Source organism: Chenopodium album, chromosome 27, assembly GCF_948465745.1.
Source record: "Chenopodium album chromosome 27, dcCheAlbu1.1, whole genome shotgun sequence".
NCBI lineage: Eukaryota > Viridiplantae > Streptophyta > Magnoliopsida > Caryophyllales > Amaranthaceae > Chenopodium > Chenopodium album.
The window spans coordinates 34,985,844-35,013,401 of NC_137860.1; the positions used below are offsets into that span (position 1 = coordinate 34,985,844).

Consider the following 27,558-nt stretch of genomic DNA (forward strand, 5'->3'; position numbering starts at 1 on the left):
AGCCTGGTTTTATGTAGTGTTACATTTAAACCATAACTCACTGTAGACTGTAGTGAATCATGACTTCGATCTGCTAATAATTTTTTGAGGGTGCTAATTAATAAAATTGGTAATAATATGTAATGTACAGTACATATTGTAGCACAGTATTTATGCACCAAATAACTCCCTAGTACTTGTCCACTTGTCCCTTTTTTAATTGTTTGTTGTAATCATTTTGTGTATGTACTCTTACTCTTTTCAAGTTATATGGGGTTTCATTCTTTTTGTATCCCAATTATCTACTCTAGTTTAAATATTTCTTTTTCTTTTTCAAGGAGAGGGAGGGATGAAAATGTGCAAATGGACACGATTATACCTCGTGGGTTAGAGGTAAGTGCGCCTAAGAGTATTATTTGCGCATTTAACACCTTTTTTTTTAATGTAATTTTTCTTTTTTTTTTTTTTTCATTTCACTAAGCAAAAAATTACTCTTGGATATACCTCACCCTGCATGCAACCTGTTACATAATAATAATTTCTCGCAAATTTTTGTACTTGTAGGGAGTAAGAACCTATTTATAGACGTGTTTAGCAATAGCTTTTGAAGTTGTTAGTGAGCCTCCCCAAAAATATTTCAAAATTAAAGATTATAATCCAACTTGTTAGTAGATTTAGAAAGCCTAAGGCCCCATTATATTGGTCACTAGATGTACCCCACAAGCCTACTACAATAAAGACTGTAAGCCTCAAGATTATAAATTTATTATAGGAGCTTGATCAGCCCACTAGTAAGAATTATGGGCTTTGATCGTATTAAAGTTTACGGAAAGGCCCAATAAGGATTAAGTAGAATTGTTTCTTTGATTCCAACTTCCTTTTACTTTCTTCAGTACAAAGGGCTGAGATGAGTCTAATTAGCTTAGGTAGTTTAATATTTTTAGTTATTTTATAATTAAGGTGCTTTTGTATCTAAACTGTTGTACGAAACACAACCTTGCTCTTTTTAGCATGGTAATATATGTTTCACCACATTTTATCCCACACTGTTACCATTTTTAACTCGGATTTGAAGATATGAACAGAGGATTAGATAAAAAGTTCTGGACTGCAAATATGAGATTGACAAAAAAGTTATTAGGATTCAATTTGCAATATTGAAAGGAGACCAAAAAAAGGCGAATTGTTTTAAAATTCAGATCTTGAATACAAGTATGAATTTATTTTTCGTTACTTTTGTTTTTGTATGTAAGTCACTTGATGCTAAGAAAAACACTAGTCTAGTCAAGTGGTTTTTCCTCTTGCTAGCTAAATACTTCATATATTTTGTACTTCGTAGCATTTTTTTCCTCTAATCAACATTTCTACTTTACACACGACTAACAACTATAACATGTACGTTCTCTATAGCAGTTATATCCAACATTGGTCATCTGTGCACTACTTTGAATTTGAGATTTAGAAAATTAAATATGATACAAACCGATAAAAGTCTTACGGTAAATGTCTGTAAAGTCTTAAAATATTCTCTTATAAATAGGTTTATAGACTTGGCCCAAGTAATTATATCTTACAAGGTACAGATAGTAACCTCTACCTTTGATTGTCCTTGTTAGAAGATTCCTGGAAATTGTAACATTACAAATATAGGGTTTCCCTTGAATTCCAACCCTATTAATTTTGGTACAAACATCAAGTGTCTGATATATCATATATACCATTCCCTTGATCAATTTTGTCAAGTTTCAAAAGGACTCTTGTAGACTGTAGGTTTGTAGGCTAAATATCTGACCTTAAAAAATAAGTGATTGAAAGCCGAAGCATGACTTCAAGTCAAGTCTTGAAAGAAAACGCGTCTTTTGCTATCATAACTTGATAGAAGTATTGTATAAACTTCGTTGTTGTTGATTTTTTTTTTTTTTTTTGGATGATATTGTGTTGTTGTGCATGCTATTAATTAAGGAAAAATAATTACAAAGCTAATCTAATGATTACTTGTTTAGAAAGATAGTTTTAACATTTATGGTCATTTAATTAAGGTAGTGTTTTATTTACCTTTTATACATTTTATTTTTTTATTTAAATTGAAAGTATGGTATGAGTCTATGAGACATACTCACCTTCTCCCTCAAGTTTCTAAATTCTTTACCTTTTGTGTTCGAGGTTTGGATTTAAAAATTGAAATCTTTTTAAAAATTCACTATTTGTTTTATTCATTCAAAACTTAAACCTCATACCAAAAATCTTAATTAGCAATGAAGGAATACGATTAATGGAACTAAAACGGACTACAACTACGATTTTTTTTTTTTTTGGTTGTTGTTGTTGTAAAGATCAAATACATAGAATTTCTTTTTCTCTTTTAAATGTGAAATATGACTAATGGAGTGATTAGATATAGTAATAAGAGGACTTTAAAACTAATCTAAGAGAATGAATAATCGTTGAATTCATATGTGAATAATGTGATTAGAAATAACAAATGATCATACCAATGCATGAGGCAACGGACGTTTATGGCAACCTATATAATGGTCATATAGGCTGTCAAACGGCATTTTATGACCCCGAGATGTATCCCCTAAGATCAACAGACTTTTTGACACCGAGCCCCGAATCCTCCAAAATTTCTCAAAAAGCGTGGATAATAGCCTTCAATTTTGGAAAATTTTGACTTTTTTTAGCCCTGAAATAAAAATTGCCGAGATGATTACCATGGTCCCTAATACCCTCCGAGAGTCCAATTGGGTGTGTGGAACCATCCAATTTGCCTTTAAACGGTCAATTCACCTGTTTATAACTTGCACCGATTTCGTTAACTCAAACCTACCACGGACGATTGTGACTAGTCATAAATGCTTCCAAACGACATTATATGACCCTGAGGTGTATCCCCTAAGATAACAAGACTTCGACACCGGGCCCCGAATCCTCTCAAAAAGCATGGATAATAGCCTTCAATTTTGGAATTTTTTTATTTTTTTTTCGTCCAGAAATAAAAATTGCCGAGATGTTTACCATGGTCCCTAATACCCTCCGGGAGTCCAATTAGGTGTGTGGATCCATCCTATTTTCCTTTTAACGGTCAATTTACCTGTTTATAACTTGCACCAATTTCGTTAACTCAAACCTACCACGGACTTTTATGACAATATATATAATGGTCATATACGCTTCCAAATGGCATTATATGACCTTGAGATATATCCCCTAGGAGCACAAGTCTTTTCGACACTGGGCCTTGAATCCTCTAAAATTCCTTAAAAACCGTGGATAATAGCCTTCAATTTTGGAATTTTTTTTCATCTAGAAATAAAAATTGCCGAGATGTTTACCATGGTCCCTTATACCCTCTGGGAGTCCAATTGTGTGGGTAGAACCATCCAATTTGCCTTTAAACGGTCAATTTACCTTTTTATAACTGGCACCGATTCGGCTAACTCAAACCTACCCCGGACGTTTATGATAACATATATAATGGTCATATACGCTTCCAAACGACATTATATGACCCCGATATGTATCCCCTAGAATCATAAGACTTTTCGACACTGGGCCCTAAATCCTCCAAAATTTCTCAAAAAGCGTGTATAATAGCCTTCAATGTAGGAATTTTTTAACTTTAATTCGCCCGAAAATAAACATTGCCGTGATGTTTACCATGGTCTCTAATACCCTCCAGGTGTCCAATTGAGTGGGTGAAACCATCCAATTTGCATTTAAACTGTCAATTTACCTATTTACAATTTGCATCGATTTTGTTAACTCAAACCTAACACGGACGTTTAAGACAGCATATAATGGTTATATATGCTTCCAAATGACATTATATGACTCCGCGATGTATGTTGTAGGATCACAAGACTTTTTGACACCGAGCCCCGAATCCTCCAAAATTTCTCAAAAAGCGTGGATAATAGCCTTTAATTTTGGAAAATTTTGACTTTTTTTAGCCCTGAAATAAAAATTGCCGAGATGATTACCATGTTCCCTAATACCCTCGGAGAGTCCAATTGGGTGTGTGGAACCATCTAATTTGTCTTTAAACGGTCAATTCACCTATTTATAACTTGCACCGATTTCGTTAACTCAAACCTACCACGGACGTTTATAATAACTTTTATAATGGTCATATTTGCTTCCAAACGGCATTATATGACTCCGACATGTATCCCCTAAGATCACAAGTCTTTTCGACACCGGGCCCCGAATTCTCCAAAATTCCTCAAAAAGCGTGGATAATATTCTTCAATTTTGCAATTTTTTAACTTTAATTTATCTAGAAATAAAAATTGCCGAAATGTCTACCATACCTGGGAGTTCAATTGGGTGGGTGGAACTATCCAATTTGCCTTTAAACGGTCAATTTACCTGTTTAGAACTTGCACCGATTTCATTAACTCAAACATACCACGGATGTTTATGACAACATATATAATGATCATATACGCTTCCAAACGGCATTATATGACCCCGAAATATATCCCCTAGGATCACAAAATTTTTCGACGTCGGCTCCGAATCCTCAGGCTTGAACAGCAAACACAAAAGTATGGTCCAATTATTATCAAATGGTTGAATGTTTCAAACCTTGCATTCAACAATCAAAAAAATCTGAAAAAAAAAGTCTAGATAATAAGAAGCTTTGAAATTTTTATAAAACTTTTACTATTCTATTTTTTTTCCCATCAATTATGGAAAGAGTAAAGGAATATATTCTAGTTTTAGCTCATTTTTAGATACGAGTATATCTCAAAAATACAAAGAAACTCATAGTGCTTTTTCAGTGGATGGTAGACTTAGGTCAACTTAAAGTTATTTGTTTAACATTATTTTCCAAGTCTATATTTGATTCTTTGGAGGTTATGATGATTAGGAAAGATCCTAAAGTATCATTCTTTCTTTTAATTATTGATTATCTCCATTAATTAATTTGCAATATTCTAAATCTACATTACTACTGAAATGAAAAGGATTGATATTTGAATTGGTCAATTGAATCTTCACTTTTCACTAATTTAATCAAAATTTAATTTATGTCTTTAAATAAAAATCTCATTTATTTCCCGTACACAATTTTTTAGAAGAAATTGTGATACGAGTATTATTGAAAATATGATCTCACTCGTTTTGTACTAGAAGATATCCATATCCTACATACTTGTACATCACTATTAGGCCCTGTTCTTTTCACCTTAAAAAAATAATATTAAGTAAAAATAATTTCAGTACAGTAAAAATAAGTTCAGTTCAGTAAAAATAATTTCAGTTCAGTAAAAATAAGTTCAGTTCAGTAAAAATAAGTTTTCTTAAAGAAGAATTATAATAGAAAATCAGTAAAAATAATTTCAGTTCAGTAAAAATAATTTCAGTTCAGTAAAATTAAGTTCAGTTCAGTAAAAATAAGTTCAGTTCAGTAAAAATAATTTCAGTTCAGTAAAATTAAGGTGAATCAAACAGGGCCTAAGGCCCTGTTCTTTTGAGCTTCTGGGTAGAGCAGAGCAGATTTCAGCAGAGCAGAGCAAAGCAGAGCAGAGCAGATTTCAGCAAAGCAGAGCAGAGCAGATTGAAGCAGAGCAAAGCAGAGCCGAGCAGATTTCATTATTATTATTATTATTATTATTATTATTTTTTATTATTATCATTATTATTATTATTATTATTACTAATATTGTTATTATTATTATTATTATTATTACTACTACTACTACTACTAATACTATAATAATAATAATTGTAATGCTTTATTATTGTTATTAAATATTAAATATTATTATTATTATTATTATTATTATTATTATTATTATTATTATTATTATTACTACTACAACTACTACTACTACTATTATTACTATTATTATAATCATTAAATTTTATTATTAAAAATTAATTATTATTAATAATATTAATATTATTAAATATTAATTATATTATTATTAATATATTATTATTAAATATTAATTATATTATTATTAATATTATTATTATTAAATATTAATTATATTATTATTAATATTATTATTAGTAAATATTAATTATATTATTATTAAATATTAATTATTATTATTATTAAATATTAATTATATTATTATTATTAAATATTAATTATATACTTCCTCCGTTTTCTTTTACGTGCAACACACCTTTTAAGCACGCAGTTTTAGGAGATGATTCGTGAGGGTAAACGAGCGATTTTATCAATATAATTTTTACACGAAAATTAGAATAGAGTTAAGTATCATTTGTAAAAATTATAATGAAAAATTTGTCCATTTACATTACATAAACCAGAGCTCAAAACACGTGCCACAAGGCTGTGTTGCAAGTAAAAGAAAACGGAGGAAGTATTATTATTAATAAATATTATTTATTTATTTATTATTATTAAATATTAATTATTATTATCATTAAGTATTAATTATTTATTATTATTTTTATTAAATATACATTATTATTATAATAATTCAATATTAAGTATTAATTTTAAGCAGAGCAGAGCAGATTGAAGCAGAGCAGAGCAGAGCAGAGCAAATTTCAGCAGAGCAAAGCAGAGCAGAGCAAAGCAGAGCAGATTTCAGCAGAGCAAAGCAGAGCAGAGCAGCTCTAAAAAACGGGGCCTAAGTCTATTATGCTGTTATCAAGATAGATTGCTAAAAGGCTCAGAAATTCAGAAATTCACAAGGCAAGTGACATGGCCAATAATAGTACATTTTTCATTTCTACATCTAGTGTGTGTAACCTAATTGTTTTAATTCTTTTGTTTACGATGTTCAAACAAAAGAATATAGCAACTCTAGTAAAACAATGGTCATAAGTCATATTTCTTTCTTATCAAACTAATTATACTTAAAATTGTACTATTTGAAATTCTAATACTTCCTCAAATTCTAATACTTTCTTATCCTCCATTCTTCCATATCTTCATAATTTCGGACTTTCGGTATATGACCATGAGACCATCTCTCAAATACAGAGTAAATTTTTCTACTGTAACTCTATTTCTTCCAAATGTTGATTAGTGATGCCTTACAAATTTCCTAGATTATTAATTCCATTCCATAGTCCTTCTTAGAGAGAAAGAAATGTCATATTTTTGCCAACCAAATAGTACCACAAGAGACAAGTAACCCCCACTCCTAATAACATAATTGTAAACTTGTAATCATAAGTTACAATGTTTGTTAAATTTACACTTTAAATATTGATAAAGTGAAACTAATCATAAACACATTGTTTGGTGCTTAATACACGTTTAATTTTAATATAAATAACATCAAAAAATAAAATAAGAACCCATAATATAAAACGGAAGACTTCAATAATAATAATAATATGATGAAATTACATTGAAGAATATAATGAATTTAGACAGCCATCATATTCATGGTTATGCAAAATTTTATTTGGCCATCTGCAATTGTTGTTGTCCGTATACTATTAATGGACTAGACGAAAGAGACGTCAACATAAGACTTGGTAAACAATTTGACATATGAGGTAATAATCCACCAGTTTAATCTAGAATTTGGACCGTTAACAATTTTTTGTGGTTGAAGCTTGAAATTGACTTCATTACTTTGAATTAGTACTCGTAGTAGTACTAATATTACCAATGCACCAAGAATCCAAGATATACTTGAAAAGGATATAATCATGCACTTACATCATTACCCGGAAAATTTCAACCATTTGCAAGGGCATTTCTTTGTTGTAAATATAGTGAAAATATAATAGCAAGTTAAAGTAACTTTACATGCTTAAACTAACTTAAACTGCTGGTAAAAAAATCCGTTTATTATATATCCAGATGTATATTAGCCTATACTTAACTACCAAATAATTTATCCCCCCAAAAAAATAAGAATAAAAACGGTGCCCAATGAAACCTATTTGTAATACGAAGTATATATAAATGAGCTAAATAACGGTTTAAGGACATATTGTCATACAAAAATAAGATACGGGTTAAGATGTAAGTGCATGATTGCCCTTAAACCGCCACTTGTAATAAATGTCATTCAAAAATAATTTATTTTTCTCAAAGGTGTCCTGATCAAGGTGTGGACAGAGCTTAATTAACAAACATTATCCATAAGTGCACAAAGGAATAGGCGTGGATAGAGCTTAATTAACAAACATTATCCATAGAGTTAAAATAAAATTTTGTTATGATATTTTGAAGAATCAACATTCAAACATCAAAAACTAAGCTTTTGTGCTTTTCACTTAATAAATTGATAAGTTTAGACAAAATTCAATAAGAGTTACCAAAAAACATAAAAACGTTAAAATAGTTGTAAATAAGTGAATATAATATGAAAATAAACCGCGCTAAGCAGCTAAATCACCACAAATACAATTCACAAACAATTCTCCATTTTGTTTGTACAAAGAATAGTCTTACCAAAAATAAAAAAAAGTGAGTCAAGCACCAAGACTCATCAATTGACAATAGTTTGTTTGATAGTTTTAAGACTCACTAATAAGTTTAAAGGGATTAAGATTAACCAAATTAAGAGGTGATATTATCATCTTCAGTGGGTCAGTCTACACCGTGTGGGTCCAACATCAATTGACCCCACTTCAAGTCCACTCTTTCCTAGACTTTTCGTTCATGCCTCTCTTTATTTAAACATTACCATCATTTCTTTTATTCTACAAAAACATTAGATTTTGTATTTCGTTCCTTATAAATACTTTCATGCTTCTATTTCATTAACCATAGTTTTCTCAAATAACTTGTAGTACAAAAAAGAGTATTTGAAAAATATATATATAGAAGTCATGGATAATAAAACTTCCCCAAGTTTCGAATTACCCGGTTTTCGATTCCATCCTACAGAAGAAGAACTCTTGGATTTTTACCTTAAGAACATGGTTAATGGAAGAAAAATGCACCATGATATCATTGGGTGTCTTAACATTTATCGCTTTGATCCTTGGGATTTACCAGGTTTGTTACATGCACAATATTGTTTTACAATTGATTTATATATTTTCTATGGCATTATAACGAGTTTTTACGTAATATTGTAATAATATGCAACTATCATTGAGATTATTGATGAGTTTGATTCATTTAGTGAAGTTTTAGTACGTATGTATAACTAAAAATGTTACATGAAAATGCAGGGTTGGCGAAAATAGGAGAAAGAGAGTGGTACTTCTTTGTTCCAAGAGACAGGAAGCATAGTAATGGTGGAAGGCCTAACAGAACCACTGAACATGGGTTTTGGAAGGCTACAGGTTCGGACCGAAAGATTGTGAGCTTGTCGGAGCCTAAACGGGTTATCGGGTTAAGGAAGACTCTTGTGTTCTACCAAGGTAGAGCACCAAGAGGTACCAAGACTGATTGGATTATGAATGAATACCGCCTCCCTGATAATTATGTTTTGCCTAAGGTTTGTCTATTGATGCATATCAAATTTTTCATTACTATCCATATACACACATAAACATCGAACAATATTACCTTCAATTAATGTGAAAAGTCGAGGATCTTTCCTAAAGTCCACATTAAATTCCACATGTATTACCAAATGATAGGCCCCACCAAGGTTCTATCATCAAAAAACATATATACAGACGCAAAAATCAGTTTTAATCAGTAAAAATCACTTCAGTTTACTCCGTATATCCTTTGTTATAATACGAGTCTCATGGTAGATAATGTTGATGCAGGACATAGTATTGTGCAAGATATACAGAAAAGCAACCTCATTAAAAGAACTAGAACAAAGAGCAGCCAAGGAAGAGGAGAAGTCAACAAATGGATTAGCATACTCTTATCCCACATCTCCTCTATCATCATCAAATGATACTCATCACTCTTTTTTCGGTGCTGCTAATGCTAATGCTAACGCTAACGCTAACGCTAATGCTAATGCTAATGTCAATAATGGTACCGGACAATTATTGCAAGACTTTTTTGCACCAATGTCTACAAACCATATGATTACAACTTTGAAGAAGGAAGAGCAAACTACTTTTGTGGAGAACAATTGCAAAGTAGCTGCTGCTGCTGTTACTCCTACTCCTAACACTATACAACTACCCTTTGGAAAGGAGAACTTAGAACTTCAAGTTCCGAAGTCGGGTATGGATTGGGGCCAAGACCCGTTTTGCTCATTATCATGCAGCCCATGGCTAGAGAATTTGTTGAACTTCTCTAGCCCAACTCTAATTTCTCAAATATTATGATCAACTCTACTTAATTAGTTGTGCTAGATGTGACTAATTTGGTTTAATTAATTGAGCTTTAATCTTGTTTTACTATCCTCCCTTCAAAGTAAATGAGAGTTACAGAGGGATGAGATGGTTGTTTGTTGCTAGAAATCAGCTCATTAATAAAGTGGAGTATTATATATGAGTTTTACTAGTGTGTCATGTATAGTGTATTCATATAGTAGAATCGTTGAACATAAATTAAGTTACTATATCATCCCCATTTTCTTAAATATTAATGTCTTCTTCTCTTATAGTTTGGATATACTCCGTACATATAAAGGACTGAGAACTAAAGAGGTTAAAAAATCTATTTGCGCTTTTTATTCATAACCTTAAACAAGCATTCATCACTCTCTAGAATAAAGGATAATTAAGAAACGAAATCTCTATTAGCCAGAGAAATTTTATAAGAACCTCTCCTAACCCCACCTAGGACGAGAATTTGTTTAATTTTCAAAGGTAGAGGGATAGTATGGATAGACCTTAATTCATAATGAATAGACACATAATACATCTTCGACGTTCAGAAAATTTTCTTAGAATATGTTCATTTTATATCCTTTTAATAGTTTGGTTATAGTCCCATTTGGATAAAAACTTATTTTTCGGTCATATTTAGGTCTACTATTGAATAACTTACGACACATTTGTGATTTTTCATGTTTAAAAAAAAAAAAAAAAAAAATCGGGTTAGATTCGTACCTCGGTACCTGCATAGAGAGAGCCCACGTGATTTTGTCCAGTGCCCGATAATCACTCCAGAATGTCTACCACTTCTGTTCGAACAAAGCTAATGACAGCATAACATAAACAAGTTTTTGAGCACTTATAGTTGATCACACATCACAGTAATGAAAATAATATTCATATTAAAGCTTTATATTTAGAAAATCTTTAGACTAGCAGCATAATTCTGCTTTCATAGTGTAGATGATGCACGGTATCTAAGATAAGATCATACTGAAAAAATTCATGCGCTCAAAATTTGAAGAAAAAAAAAATGCGTGGACGGCAGGATTCGAACCTGCGCGGGCAAAGCCCACATGATTTCTAGTCATGCCCGATAACCACTCCGGCACGTCCACTTCCTGTTACATAGGTTGCAGAAGCAACACATGACATGATCAGAACATGACTAGTAGATAATTAATTAATAAGCCAAGATTAGGAATATAATAATTACCATAAATGCAACTACTTACATTCCACATCGAATAATAAATAAAATAAGGAAGGGTTATCATGATTTGTTGCCATAAAATTATGAAAACATTTTAGCACAAGCCAACAAATGAGTATAACACGTAGACAAATACGTTCACTCTCTTAAATTCCATTTCTTATACACCCAAATGTTAACTTTTCATCCTAAAATCCTACTGCCTATGCAGTCTACAATGATTCTTCACTCAATTTAGACAACTTAAACATTTCAGCTAAAAGTATGGAAATAATGTTCATGGATTAAAGTTTCCTTGTGTCACCACATCTTCAATAGACTTCAACCAAACTCAACCAAAACATTTGCAATCAGTGAGTATGAAGATAAAGCAAAAACCAACTCACTTGTGGCTGACAACAATTGCGAATATTCAGAAGGTAGAACAATAATTTTGGATAGCTTCATTCTTCACCTTTAAAAATGGGTAGTAAATTGTTCAGGGCAATTCTATCATTTTCATCTTAATTCAGCATTGGTCTACTCTCAAGATATGAGCTTTTATCATTGGTGAAACATAAACAAATTGTTCTACAATCATTACAAATTGAAATATAATAATTTGTCAAAATTTTTACACAGTATTATGAGAGCAATCCAGCCATTATAATTTTATAAAGGGTCAGCGAGCATAATTGTATCACAAACTTAATATCGAGGGATTGTGTCAATGTGACTGTCATTTTCGGATGGAGGGGAATATAACTTACAGAAAAGCAAATTTAGTCATTTCATGATTAGGTTCACCACATAAAAGCACTTAGGAACAATTTTGTACCTTCCAAGAGCCATAAAGTATAATACACATGAAATTAGATACAATTAACAATCTAATTAATAAGAAAACAAACGGCAATCATGTTAAAAATGCATAAATGTGTATTGCATAAATTGGAGTATTTAAAAGTGTTTAAGACGAAACCTCAAAAGGTGCATCCCTTTAAAAAATAAATATGGATACAATGGTCAAATATTAGGCTCAAAGCCTCAAACAACCGAAAAATCTGACTTCGAAGAGGAAAAAGATCAAATGAAGTGTACTACGGAGTGACAAACTAATTACACCAAACAACAAGAAATCCAAAGCCTTAAATGGAAAAAAATGAAGTCGACTACATGAACCACTAATCTACTTAGGGCTTGTTCTCATTGACTGAACTCAGCTTAACTGAGCTGAGTTGAAATGAAATGAATATTTTATAAGAGAAGGAAATTAGGAGCTGAAGTGAACTGAACTGAATTTCAACGTACGAGAACACACCCTTAATCTCTATATATATCCACAAATACCATCTTTCTTCATTCATTTTTATCTAGTGCTACATGCTCTTGCAAACTCATTTTCTTCTCCAAATAAAATCGCCAAATAAAATCGAAACAAGATTCAAACCCCTACATTCCCTACTATCCCAACTCTTCACAACTGTCCCCAATAAATTACCCCATTTTCCTTTTAGGTTTGTCCTCTTAATTTTCCCAATTAAAACAATAATCCAATGCAAACCCAGTTAAATTAGTGTGCAAAGATAACTACAAATCCAATACAACTCTTAAAAAGTGAAAGTTGATTTCTAGGGCAAATACGAAATAGGGAGTATTGAATTAGTGTGTTGATAAAATAATAGTCTCAAAATTCCACTCATGGTGCATAAAATTCAGCAATTAATTAACAAATTGGGATGATCACTTCCTAGTTCCTGATAAAAAAAAAAAAAAAAAAAAAAAAAATTCAAGCAAGAAATAAGACAACTCCTTTCCAATTCCCAAAAGAAAACAAAAGGTAGTTTTTGGTGTAGATAATACTTTGTAATGAATAAGAATTAAAAATTGGGTAAATGTAAAGAAAATTTAGGGCAAAATCTGCACAAAACAACATCATAAATTAAAAAGTGAAAATAAGAAACAATTGATTGTTGGTACCTGGCAAAGAAGAGAGTGAAAAGGAAGGGTTTGCGTTGATAGGAAAGTGACGCCTCAAAGAGTCGCAAATGACGGCCATAATATTTCGTCGGAGAAAAGGGTCTAACGTTTCCGGCGATCTTCTATTTTGCAATGAAAATTACCACAGGTCCACAGGGTAAATTTACTACTTTCACTTTACCTAATTCCTCCGTTTCTTTTTGTCTGTCTCATTTTGACTATGTACGGGTTTTAAAATAATCTTTTAACCATTAATATCTTTAATTATATAAATAAATAAAAATTTTAATTATATATTTTATAGAACTTTGATATTACTTTTATAAAACTATACATCAAGATAATCCAACAACATATGTTACTTTTTTTAGAAAAAATATATTAATGTGAATGTTTGGTCAAAATTTTAAAAGTTTGACGATAAAAAGTCAAAATGGGATCCAAAAAAAAAAAAAAAAAAACAAAACAAAGGGAGTAATTTAAAATTTGCCTACTTGAATTTATTTAAACATGTTGAAATTATTTTAATTGTAATCATTGTAAAATTATTTAATCTGATTATGTGTTAATCTATTTTTCGTAATAAGTATAAATAAGGTGAATAGATTAAACATCTTACCCTCGACTATGCATAAACAAAGTTGTTGGTAGTAAGATTAAAATGAGATCAATGTTGACTCATCTAAGGGAAAATTGTTAATGCATTGATGAGATTATAAGGTGTTAAAAAGATTCATAAATTTTATGAAGTATGTTTGCTTTTTTGGTGAATTCGGCTATTTGAGCTAGTGTGAAAGAAAAGATCACAAGTTTAAATCTTATACATATCCATCCCGGCATTTCAACATATTTACCTCAAATACCCATGTCGAATTCTTAACACCTCATATGAATAACGTACTCGGACACTTCATATGATGAATAAGGTACTTAGACACTTCATTTAAGCAAAAAATTATAGAAAATTTTCTCAAAATAGCCAATTGGACAACAAGTATTCATATCAGTTTTGTGATATGAATACTTGGATCGATAGATACATTAGCAACAAGTGATTGTGAACATTAGCAACTTGGATCGATAGATAAATTGACAACGAAATGTAGAATTATAGAAAATTGTATACATAAATATTGCACTTTTATTCACAATTTGAAGCCTAGCTATAATTTGTACAGAAGTAATTTGTACTCTAATTACTTAGAATGTTAAGAAGAGTTGCTCTAGTCCTAACAAGATGCCTAAACAAGCATTCTAATGCTTCATCAAAATCTTGAATTTCAGACTCTAGTTTTACCATCTGACTTTTAATATTCTCTACTTGTGACATATTAATGCCAGTTTTCTTCTTCAGGATTAGTAAATCCAATGTATCATCAACAATGTCGAATTCGCTAACTGATGATGCTGCCTCCTTGTTTCCACCCTGGTTGATTAGTTTGGAAACTACAGACCAACTGCTTTTCTGGGACTGTAACTTTGCACCAGCAATGTATGACAGAAAGGACTTGAAAGTATCAATAGTTATTGCTTCTGTATCTTTCAGCATGCTTACTATGGCATCTGTTTCGACGTTTTTGTGAGCTTCCTTGATGTCTCTTAAGCACTTTTTGATGGTGTTCTTGGCTTTCTTTCTTGTGTTTAGATATTCTGTTACTTCATTGGCAATGCTTAATTCGCCACTGCTCCTTCTGCGCAGCACTGATTGTATGTCCTGTAATCGCTCTTTTGACTGCTGTAAGACATCCCTGGATGTACCACAAATCTCTAGGAGCCTCAGAGACCCATTTAAGACCTCTTCTATTGATTTTGTATGTTTGTTTTTGGATAAAAGTAGTTGATTAGAAGGCAATTGAAGCAACTCATCAGCATTGTCATACAAGTCCTTAAGACTGTTAAGTCTGTGGCTTACTGATGATGATGAAGTCGAGGCAGCTTGAGATGACCTCAATGTATACAAGTGTTGTTCAAATTGATTGGTTTTTGAGTGAGATTTTGATGGAAAACTTATAGAACGGGTTTGAAAAAAGGACTTGGAAACCGGAGAAGAAGTCATTTCAATTGTTTTTTGGACCTTTTAAGGGGAGCAAAAGGCTAAGAGCTCGATTGCAAGCTAAGTCTTGGTTTGGTGTCTTCTCTCCCACTCCTGTCTTTATATATAATCTAAGTAAGAGGAGACAAGAGGAATCTCATAGTAAGTGAGAGGTAGCGCGATTTCTTTTTTCTATTAGACGCTTTCTTGCATGGTTCCACGCCGTGTTTTCAGATTGTCTTCTCCTATCTATCAAACTTGGCAACTACGCAGTAGGCTGAATGGTCATATTCTTGAATACATAAAAACTCGAGGTTATGTATGTTGAATGTCCGGCATGATCCAATTTCAGCGCTGCACACGAGTGGAAATATATCACCTACACTTCTTAATTGTCTTGTTGAGCTGCGCGCTTGTTCCTTCCAGCTTCACGTCATATTATAATATAACAATCTGATCTATCCCTATTGGAAAGAAACATGTAGTTTCATAATCTGACCAACTGTCAAATTTAATAAGCATTCTAGACAGTGTATTATTTGTTTAAGAACTTGATGGTTTACAAGCATCTTTTCCTCGTGTTATATTTACTTAATTATTCAAGTTTTGGTTGATCAACGTATACTAATGTTGCACTAGAGAAAAGAAAGGCCAAGATAGTACTCGAACATGTACGTATACAATATGATTATCCGTCATACTACGGCCTGTAATAATGGAATTAGTAAACACAAAAACTATGCCAATGTAGTGTGTAAACTAGACTATAGTGGCGGCAAATAACTCCTACCTTGTACACAGCCTCGGACTGGTGTCTTGGGGCTGCTACGTTGTATGTAGCAAAGTATCATTAGCAGTGCCCCTAGATAACAAAATGTGCTCCCCTATTTTGGCATACAAGTCTTCTGCCGGCACTAGACAAGATTTAAGCAGCTTTATAATGAGATTTGGGGATACAGTTATTGCAGAAGAAATAGCTCTTGAGTTTATAAGGGAGAATGAATACCTTTACTAAAGAACCTGAATCCAACCAAATGGTTTTGTTCTGTTTTTTCTCAGCACTTACTAGCTAACATATCAGCTTCCAATCTGTTTCCCTTTGTTTAACTTGTTGCGAAAATTTAAGCTTAAAAAATTCCTGAAGATGAGGCTACACACTGGTGGCTCTGACAGCTTGTCTTCAGGGGTGAAAACTCATTGATGTTTCTTTCTTGGCAATTTGTTTTTTTAATGAAACGCACGAACGGTTTTGAATTAGTGATTGATTATACTATTATGAAATGAATGATTAGCATTTTCGAGTCCTGTAAGGTCATCTTTGTGCACATGTTATTTGCTATGAATAATTTGACAGCATCATCCTGTGATGCAGGCAGATGCTTCTGTGTGTTGTTTGAATAAGTCAAGGACATACTGATATGTATAGACCTGGCAAAAGTAACCCCATCCGAATCTCCTAACTCAAACCTATATTATTACATCCAAAACCACATGATCTGGTTTTGGACTATACCAAAATTTTGTATAATTTATAACAACGGATTTTTCATAACAACATAATTATCAATTTATCACAACAATGTTGATTTTGAGTAAAAAAAGGGCCATTGATATAATCATACAAGTAATTACAATATACATCTTGACGGACCAAAAACATGAAAATGAGAAAAACATTAAATTGGTAATCTATACATATATGACATTTCATATAGAGGTGATCGTGGACCAAGTCAGGTCACGATAAAAAAGAAGTCCATTTAGGCTAGACCTATTTGGCCAAGCACTACTTCGGACTCAAAAGTCAAAACATATCAATACTGTAAAAATCGGGTTTAATTGGATCGTGCCTCAGGCAAAAATAGCCTGAAATAACATTTCAGGCCAAAAAAGTGTTCCCAAAGCTGGGAAAAATTACCCGAGGCACGATTTTCAAACCGGAAAAATTCTGCCCAAACTTGGACAAAGTCGAGGCTGGCCAGGCAGGGTACTGATTTCAATTCAGAGATTTTCATGTGTAAACTTCTCTGGTTTTTGGTTTTTTGGGTGGTTTTTGATGACTTTACTTTAATAGTAGCTGAGATTTAGGAGGGTTGCCCTGGTCTTCACCAGACACCTGAACAAACCTTCTAACACTTCATCCAAATCCTGAATTGCTGAGTCTAACTTCACAAATTTTCCTCTCAAATTCTCAGCTTGCACTACATTGAGACAGCTCCTCTTCTTCTGAGCAATGATCAAAGAACTCAAAGTCGAATCGATATCTTCAAATTCATTTTTTGACACCTCTTCTTCCTTGTTAAATGACTCATTTTGGTACCTTATCAGCTTGCACATAACAACAGACAAACTAGCACTTCTCCTATGAGATTGCGCCTTTGACCCTGAAATTGCTTCTAATAAAGACTCGAAAATTTCAGCTGTTGCTCCCTCAACTTCTCTCAAAACATCTATCATTGCAACATTCTTATGATCTCCTTCAAAGGTACATTTTTTCTTCATCATGCTCTTAACATCCTTTGAGCATCTCTTTATCATCATCTTAGTCTTCTTCCTCATATTCACATACCTAACCATTTCCTCGCCGATGCTTAACTCTGCATTGGATCTTCTCCTAAGAGAAGATTGTATTTCTTGCATATGCTCCTTCATTTGTGACAATGCATCCTTTGCAATGCCACATACATCCAAGAGCCTCAATGATCCATCGAGCAACTCATCGATGCATCTAGCATTCGAGTATTGCTTAAGTCTTAGTTGGTTTTGAGGGAGAAGAATCAAATCACCCAAACAATCATACACATCTTTAAGGATGTTAAGTTTGTGGCCTAGTGAAGATAATTGTGACACCGAGGTAGAAACCACCTCGAAAGACCTTAGACTAGCTAGATGTTCGTCGATTTGGGGGACTAGTGGGTGAGGTCTAGATGGCAAACTAATCGAACGAATAGGTTGATTTGAGGGAGAGTTAGCCATCTTTTTACAATGAACTCTTTCAAGTTTTGAACATATATATATGGGGTGATTATCATGTAAGTATTTTGGGTTGTAAAATGTGTAGATAGATGAAGTAAAAAAGACAAAAAGAATCCCTTCTTTTTGTAATCTTCTGATTTAGTAACATGATTTTAATGCTAACACCAGCTAATTTCATGGCATGTCTTTCTCCTAGACTTTTAGCTTTACTTGGTTTCCAAGGTCCAAATTAGCTGTCAAGCTTTGCTGCAGCAACAATTTTGTCTCCCAAGTCGAGTTAAAGTTGAAGCAACTCCTATGTTTATCCCCGTTTTCTCAAATGCTTCACTTCTCAAAAGACACGGTGCAATTAATCTGTACCCAATTACACTTCCCAAAACCGAAGTTTACCCTCTATTAGACCTAAATTGAAATGACCTGACTCAAATTGATGTGGCAAATATCATTTATTTTTCCACGATAAACTATGTACTAATTGACAAAAATGACAACAGACACGAATCCAAATGACGTGTTTGTCTCCTCTATTGTTAAAACCGAATTACCAAGGTTTCTGCACATATAATTTTCTTATTTATGGTACATATGCATACAGCTATGTCGGCTACTCCATCCCAGGTCGATGGATTACTCATTCAGAAGGGTGTGTTTTCATCAGAATCATCACATGATTTGTTGAGCTTTATTATACCATGATCCATAAAATGTGCAAGTGCACGAGTGGGGAACATATGTTCATGTAACTGTGATTTTCTCTAACTTTTATGTAATTTTTGGTTGATTTTACGAGAAAAACATTATTAGCTTATTTCTGAAGTTACTACAGGCTGACTAGGACTAATGGCAACACATACCATCAGATATGGTAGCACCACAATACCACATGCTTTTTTTACTTTTTTTTTTTTCCTAAAGTTCTAGGGACAAATACTGCTCATAGCAAATATAAAACATAAGCAATTTATCTATTGCATAAGTGTTACATAAGTCATACTAATAATGTTCGGGTCGTTAGATTGAGGTTATGGATAGATAACATGTTCTCATGTGGGTAAGAGTTTGAGGTTTAGAGACGCCACTCTAAATTAAGATAAAGTTATTGAGAGAAACTCAAATTCGACACCGCATGAGCATAAGATGTGTTTTATTACCCATTTTAATATGCTCTTTTTTTATATTTTCCTTGGTTATATTATGTGAGTAATAGCTTGAAAATGACACAAATCCAACATAACCAAAATCTATGCTTGTAGTAAATTTAGTTTTTACTACCTTTTAGTTTACACTCGATATATTGTTTACTAGTTTTGGTAATATAAAATGGCTATAATTAGTTACAGAGTAACTTTGACTTAAAGCCATATGTGTTGTTATTAGTATAGCACAGTAAATGTTTGGTATTTATTTTCTTTTATATATGTTCTTCAAATGGACTTTCATAAAACAGTCTTAACTTAAGGTAAATTGGCCATCCTGTCAAAAAAAAAAAAAAAAAAAAAAAAAAAAAAAAAAAAAAAAAAGGCCATATGTTTTTACTGTACAATTTTATTCATAGCACTGCACACTTTAAATTGGCCAATGTACTTTTGTGCCTTTTAAATGCATTTTTATGTCCATTACAAAAGGGGCCCATCCAAACTAGCCCATATGAATTTCTTAATGGGCCATCCTCCCCATCCAGCCCAGCCCAATGGACACCCCTTATTCTTAACTTGGTGAAACCATAGACAGGAAATACAACAATGGTAGCACCTTAAGGTCCTTAACAGGAGTCAAGAAGATGATTAGAAGCTAAAGGTGGATGAATGAATGATGATAGACATGGAAAGCAATTTTCACACACCGACAAGGCGACAAGTTTATCAAGTTTATAAATTGACAATAATTCTCTTTATGTTCAAACAAGTTGCCTGTACAAAATATGTAAGAAGAAATGCTAGTATCATTCCTCTATTCAAGTCTTGCTAATAATTGTCACATTTGGCACGTCAAATTGATCAAAATGAACGGTGAAAGAATAATTTGCAACTTTGTTTGCAAATTGCATTTTCATTTTCACTTTTCCCCCTCTTTTTTTTCAATCTCTTACAGCCCCCCAATAACTTACAATGACCACACAATCATACAATCGAAAGTATAACATGATGCAATTTTTGCATCAATAAGAATCTTCTGTTTCCATTTCAGGTTTTACAGACACTCGGGTTCAGAGAAGAGTCAATCTACCCTTTTTCGGATGATCAACCTCTTCCACCTTTCTGCCTCTTTTCTTCAAGGCCAGATGCTTCGCTTAGCATATCAAGAGCATCCTTCTGCATGTCTAGTTTAGCAAGGGCAACTGACTGCATATAGAAGGCTGTTGGCCAATCAGGATGTACACATTGTGCTTGCATTGCATCTCTAAGGGCAGCATCTGCTTGGTCATTCATGAGGTAGCACAAGCTTCTCCTTGCATACACAGTTGGCGAAACCATAGTCCCCACATCGATAAACTGCCCCAAAGGAGACCCCGAAACAGAAGGGGGGGAAAAAAAAAGAAATAGATTCATCAAAACCCCAAAATTTACAAGCTTTGGCCAATGAAAGAACCAATTTAATGTGAAGGTCAATTACTGACTTTCAGACTTTCAATCTAGCAGGAAACAGTCAAAGTTTCCAGTTCCTTTTTCCCTAAATCCTTTATCTCTCCCTTATGAGTTTTTTTTAAACGGATAATCGCAACCAAAGTATTCTAGAAACTCTATAATTTAGGACAGTATGTCTAAGAGATAGTTTACACTAGCATTGACTTCAAGATGAGATAGATTTCAGGAAAGATAGTTGCTTAGTTTGTCCTACGATTAGGTCAATAATCCAGAAACTTCATGGTTTAAAGAGTGTGAAGATACCTGAGAGTAACAGTCAATGGCTGTTTTGAAGTCTTTCTCCTTAAAAGCATGATCTCCACGCTTTCTCGCTTCCAGCATATCTCTCATTTGCTGTGTCCATTCTTGAAAAGACAGCTGAACCAAAAGAAAATAAGGTAAAAAAAGGAAAAAAAAAAAACACACACACACACACACACATACACAATGTAAACATTAGTATATATAGTTCAAGTACCTCATTCGTTCCCTCATCATCTCTGTAGTGTGTCATAAACAATATTTGATGGATTGCTGTGAGATCCTTCCGAGAGCATGCTTCACCCATCGCCGAAAGAGGCCGCTGTGGTGTAGAGGGTGCTTCTTCTTGCTGTGATATCCCAAGCATGACATGTGATGCAACCTGAACGTCAAATATTACAATTACTAACGGCAGAAGCTCATTATGAAGTAAATGAAAAGTGTACATATTAAAATGGCAGAGAAAGAGAGAAATCAAGTAGCCACAATTTTTTTTACAAATGATGATAATGTTGCAAAACATATATACAAGACAAGCTCCAGTAAAAGAGAGTAGTAGGCCCTTACTTCTGGATTTGTATTCAATGGAGCAAGTGTTGAAACAAGATCCTTGGTGTTTGGTCTCTCCCGAGGTTCATATTGCAAACATTTAGATGCCAAATCAACAACTGCAGTGGCTTCTTCAGTGGAAAATTTTCCCTCCAAATGGGAATCCATCAAAAGGATTATATTTTTGCCACGTATCATGTCGAGGGCCTAAATGAAATAGGCACATGAAGAAAGAATAACCACTTCAACCAAAAAATTATGGAAAAATATATAACTGTATATACAGCCAGAAATACAATAGTGTTGTTAAGCCAGATCACTTCTTATCCAGAAGAAAATCCAGCTTTTATACACTAATATAGAAGCCCCAACTCCCCACATTATAATCAACTATCTTATCAATATATATTAATGCACGTGATATCTCTGAAATAAGCTGCAATTCCAGAATAAGAACTCAGAGAAAATGATTAAAAGCAGCATTTGCTTTCCAGAGTGATGAAAACTTCACCATTACTAAATCCATTTGTCTATAATTGGATGTTGGCCGTGATTATCCATTTGTATATAATTGGATGTTGGCCGTGATTGCAAAACTCCTCATGTGAAGACAAGTTTTATTAATTATATGATACATAAAATTGGAAATTAAACAAAGAAACACAAAAGAAAACACACAAGGTGATTCTTTTCTGAGGGAGAAAAACACTCTTGCAAAAGTGGGATGCAACAGCAAGCTTTAATTTTACACTATTGATAAACAAACTATGTTTATGCCATTACCAATGGGATAAAAACATGAACAAAACTTGATCAATCATCTAGCAGTCATGTAAAATCAAGTGACCAAATTTTACTTACATGACTTGGAGGTATGTGCTTTCCACTCAACAAGTCCAGAAGAATTGTACCAAAGCTGTAAATAACACTTTCAGGAGTAACTTTTCCTGAAATACAAAGAGAGGAAGTCAGAGCTAATGCATGCTAGAATGTCAGCCCAAAACTAAACTTTGTTTTTAAGGGGATGAGGGGAGGAGGTTGGTTGGCAGTTTTGTTCAATACAGCTTGATGAAGCTTGAAGACTAAACATTTTGTAATAGTACTACTGTACAATGCAAGCACAGTACTGCATTTTAAATTAGGGTTCTAGTGCACAAAATTCTTGCTACTTAGACATGACTGTATATCAACAATGTGTGGTCAACCATGAGTAATGATGTCACAATTGGCACATAAAACTGTAGATGAACCAAGGCAAGAAGACAATGTACAAGTTTAATGTTGGGTTTAAGCCCAAACCCACAACAAATGTATGATCTAAAGCAGAAGGTAGCATGCTGAGCCGTGTAACCCAGCATGATCACTCAAAGCAGCAGCAGTTTCTTTGATTGAGGCGGAAAGTAGCAGACCATGCCTGACAACAGGACCCCGTCCTGCAAATTTGTGGTGTGTAGTGTTTCAATTATACCATCACTTCAGGAAAGCCCTACTTATGATGTTGTATTCATCTCAATTTTCAAGTATATTAAGGATATATTATAATACTTAAGTGTCCTAATAATAGCAGCGGTATGGTAGGATGTATTACCAAAGTGCTCTGAGCCTTCTACTCCAATGAGATACATAATCTCTAGGTATAGGTTCTCGGGGAAGAGGTTTATTAACTGGGTGATTGAGATGGTATCCCCATTAAATAATCAGCTAGTTTTTGGTCACCTAGATTGTCAAATAGACATTCATTGTCTTATAATGCATGATTTTGATGAATGTCTCCTTTTTCAATAATTTTTCTTTCTTATGTGGTTATTATTATACAAGTATTTTATCATGAAAAGGAGAGCATATAAGATTACATAGTTCAACATGTGGCAGGTGGATTGACTTGAAAACACTTCTAATATATTAAATAGATAGATTAAGAATCCTTTAATTTTGCCCAAAATATTGTGTATTACTCTTATGGAGTATAATTTTGCTATAATTTTTTCTTGTATTGTAATGAACATCCTTAATTCATGATATTTTCCATATTAAATGATAAAGCCATACAGGAGCATTGCACAAAGCTCCAGTAATGATTTGATCTTGCCAGCTTAAACAGGGTGAAGTCTTGAGACTATCTTCTCTAGAATAGCTTATCCCAGATAGGACATCTGTCGATATGAAATACAAAATGCCTAAAATCTGTCTACAGCTAACATATCTTAATCATTCTATATCCTTGCGAAACTTGGAAAAAAAATCACGTATCCCCGTGCCTTGACCTTATTGACCCTTAACCCTTTCCAAGCTGATTAACTATTCTAAGCTTTTCACCACTTCTACTCATGTCAAATAGTCATAACTATAGATGCATTAACAAACTCTGTTCTGAGAGAGAGACATCCAAAGCAGCCACACAACAAGTTCAGATGTAAAAATGTTCATAACCCCTGTTAAATTCTAATACCACAAATCAGTTTCTTTTCTAAATGAAATGAACAACTTAACAATATGAGCATAAGATATACGAAGTATAACATTTACTATAACTATAAGACAATACTAAATTTACAAGAAAGAAGTCAGAACTACTCAAACAACTTTGGGATGGTTAAGAATTATTTAATGGAATAAGTAGGCTAACCAGAACTGAGAAGTAATTACCATTTCTAAGATATTCTGGAGGAGTGTAGGCAAGGTTGGTGCTGTAACTTTTTCCATCCCTACTGTTTTTCATCAATCCAAAACATGAAAGTCTAGGATCACCATTCTACAACAGCCACCATAAAATCACAAAATCAAGTAGATGTATTTGCATAGAGAACTAAAAAAAATCAAAGTTTTTTGCATTTTAATGATCCTACCTCATCAAAGAGAACCCTATAAGCATTTAGATCATGGTATAATGGACGACCTTCAGAACTGCAGTAATCTAAGGCTTCAGCAACATTGAGAGCTACTCTCAGTCGCATTGCCCACTCAATTGTCTGGTTTTCCCCTGCGGAACAAAAAAACAAAGGCTTAAGATAAAACTAACAAAAATGTTAACAAAGTTGATCATCAATTATAAATTATAAACGCAACAAATTAATAGCTCAGCAAAAACAGGAACCTGTACCTAAATGACAGTAAAAACCGACCTTTTTAGTTGCACTTAATATTTGACACTTGAGAAATTATCATTAATAATAGGTGATTAGACTGGTTACACGAGATTGAAAGATTCAAATAAAAGCATAACCAAGTTTAGCTCAATTTCCTCACTAGCAAGGCAATGTCTAACTCTAATCTTTGTAAATAATCATTTTAAAACACCCCAGTCAGGCAGTCATCACTCATCAGCAATCACATTTGTCAGTTGTCACATCAGAATATGACATATCAATTTTACTAATTCAAGTCAAGAGGAGATTGATCATTAATAGCCCTTATCCATGCTTTACCTTGCAGCACATAGTACAATCAATGTCCAAATGTCCAATTATCCATAAAATGATAATTACTCTCACAATTTCAGAAAACATGATTGAGCAATGTGAACTCCATCACCAGACTAATCTACTAACAACTCAAATTTTACTCAAATTTTACTTGATAAGCAGGCAAATGACTCTCAAAATGCCATATAGACCACAGACCAAAGTCAACAAGTTCCAATGAGCATTTGCTCAAAATATTTGGCTCAAACTTTCTACACTCCGGACAACCAGAAACCCGATATACAATCAATGCAGTATGGAAGCACATCAACCAAGATATAATGTAGTTAGTACACCCTCCATAAAGTAGAGATCACCTAATAAATACTATGAGTGAGTGACAAACAAAGAAGAAACAAACCATAGCATCATTTAATGAATTAACACCTATCACATGGAGTCAAGATAGAGCATAAATCCCATTCCTTACAACATTGCTTTGGACCACCAAGGGGCATCTGCCTTACCGCAATAGAAACAAACATGGGCAAAAAAACATGTTTGCCCGTAAAAATCAGGTACGACATTTAAGTCACTCAAAGACCAATATTCTCTTCTGCATAAAACTTATCCCACATTAAAAGATTTGCAAAATCTAAATAACATGATCAAATAGTCATCTATCTCCACATCAAAGTAAAGAACAGGAACCCTACACCGACATCCAGGGCCGGAAATTGGTTGGAAGGATAAGTTAGAAGCAACAAACAGGAATGGGAGAACAAATTACAGTGGAACAAATGCTTTGCAAGAGTATCATTAGGCATGAATTCAGCAACCAGCAACCTCTCATCACCATCACAGCAATATCCAATCAAATTTGCAAGCCTTTGATGTCTTAATTTACCAACTCCCCAAGCCTCCTCCTACAATGATAACAATCACAAAATAAACAATGTATCAAACACTATGCCACCAACAAAAAAAAAAAGAGACAAAAATACCTAAAAGCCTAAAAAAATGCCCAGATAAAACTTTTTCCCAAAAATGTATCACAATTTTATGCTAAAAAAAAGCATAAAAGCCAACAAAAAGGAAACAAAAGCAAATGCATTGAACCCTTTAAAACAACATAACTTACAAAAACCCAACTTCATTTTGCCAAAAACACAAAAGATACAATGTATCACCAATTTTAACAGCAAAATTACCAAACACCCTGAAAACATTTTGCCCAAATAAACAATGTATCAACAATTTAAACAACAAATTCATGAATAAAAACAAACCCAGATAAAATTATGCCCAAATAACCCCAATTAAACAATGTACCCCAATAAAGATATTAACTTTATGCAAAACCCATTAAACTTATTTAATGAAAAACGGACCGCAAATTGTTTAGGATCAGGCCAAGCTAATTTGGTAAACTTCTTAACAGCAATCCAGTGTTGATTCTTAAGACGGCCTTTATAAACAAGATTAGGCGCTTTTTCACCACTTTCTGACACTATATTTTCTGTACTAAAATTATTTGTTGCTGTTTTCAAGTCAGAAAACGAGAACTCAGCAAAGGCAGGAACTCCACCACCACCACCACCTCCCCCAACAACAACCCCACCTCCACCGCCGGCGCCGCCGTCAACTCCACCGACGTCAGCCGTATACGGCGTTTGCTGGTGGTGAAAAGGTGGGTTAGAATTTCTGTTAAAAGGGTGTTTAATTTCAGAGGATTGACAGCACCCCATGAAGAAATTAATTAATGGGTGTTTCTAAAATTTGTTCCTTCATTAAAAAAAAATTGGTTTTTTTTGAGGTGATTGTTAGAGGAAAAGCATTTGAGTAGGCTGGCAGCTTTGAGCAAGCTCAATCAGTGAGAGAAAAAGAGGAGAGAGAAAGTAAAATTAAGGAGTTTGTCTTTCCAATTCAGCCCAACCGTGTGCATATTCACAAAGGCACGGGAGAGGGAGGAGAGAGAAAGAGCAAAAGTGAAGGGAAAATGTGAATAGAAAGTGGAAAAATAGGAATTGGTTGTAAGATTCTTGTTTTATAAGTCTAGTGGGTGTTTAATTTATTTTTGTTGTTAAGATTTTTATATTTTGTGGAATAATAATTGGTGTATTTGATTTGATTACAAGTGTAAAGAGTTGATATTATAAAGTTTGTTATATTATGTTGTTGTACTTGAGTACTCTCCTTGAAATATATTGGCAAGTTCATTTTACTCTCTATGGACTATGGTTGTTGGATACTTGGATCAGTTGGATGTGTAATTGTGTAGTGGTTGGTACATCAATCTTTGGTCCTCGGTGTAATACGTCGAGTCTTATGACCATAATTACAACATATGTACTACTCCGTACTTTGTGT

The 27,558-nt window shown here is 33.3% G+C and overlaps 4 protein-coding genes and 1 non-coding gene across 5 annotated transcripts; 1 reads left to right on the top strand and 4 right to left on the bottom strand.

Moving 5' to 3' along the window:
* The first annotated feature begins 8,655 nt into the window (after positions 1–8,655).
* LOC145619552 (NAC domain-containing protein 6-like) lies at positions 8,656–10,457 on the top strand. The gene is made up of 3 exons (XM_081674268.1): positions 8,656–8,932; positions 9,112–9,380; positions 9,661–10,457. The coding sequence occupies exons 1-3, from the start codon at positions 8,764–8,766 to the stop codon at positions 10,177–10,179; spliced, it is 957 nt and encodes a 318-aa protein (XP_081530394.1). The 5' UTR covers positions 8,656–8,763; the 3' UTR covers positions 10,180–10,457.
* A 752-nt stretch (positions 10,458–11,209) lies between these two features.
* Positions 11,210–11,291, bottom strand: TRNAS-AGA (transfer RNA serine (anticodon AGA)). The gene has a single exon. It is a non-coding gene; the product is annotated as a tRNA-Ser (tRNA).
* A 3,246-nt stretch (positions 11,292–14,537) lies between these two features.
* Positions 14,538–15,401, bottom strand: LOC145620149 (uncharacterized). The gene has a single exon (XM_081674786.1). It carries the CDS (start codon positions 15,399–15,401, stop codon positions 14,538–14,540), a length of 864 nt encoding a protein of 287 aa, XP_081530912.1.
* Positions 15,402–17,444: 2,043 nt separating this feature from the next.
* On the bottom strand, positions 17,445–18,353 carry LOC145620150 (uncharacterized). The gene has a single exon (XM_081674787.1). It carries the CDS (start codon positions 18,351–18,353, stop codon positions 17,445–17,447), a length of 909 nt encoding a protein of 302 aa, XP_081530913.1.
* Positions 18,354–20,277: 1,924 nt separating this feature from the next.
* Positions 20,278–27,214, bottom strand: LOC145619082 (serine/threonine-protein kinase BSK1-like). Its single transcript, XM_081673681.1, has 9 exons — positions 26,580–27,214; positions 25,979–26,114; positions 24,634–24,767; positions 24,434–24,539; positions 22,649–22,734; positions 21,806–21,994; positions 21,456–21,620; positions 21,242–21,355; positions 20,278–20,845 (listed from the first exon to the last, which is right to left on the bottom strand). Exons 1-9 carry the CDS (start codon positions 26,934–26,936, stop codon positions 20,594–20,596), a joined length of 1,539 nt encoding a protein of 512 aa, XP_081529807.1. The 5' UTR covers positions 26,937–27,214; the 3' UTR covers positions 20,278–20,593.
* Between the last annotated feature and the right edge of the window lie 344 nt (positions 27,215–27,558).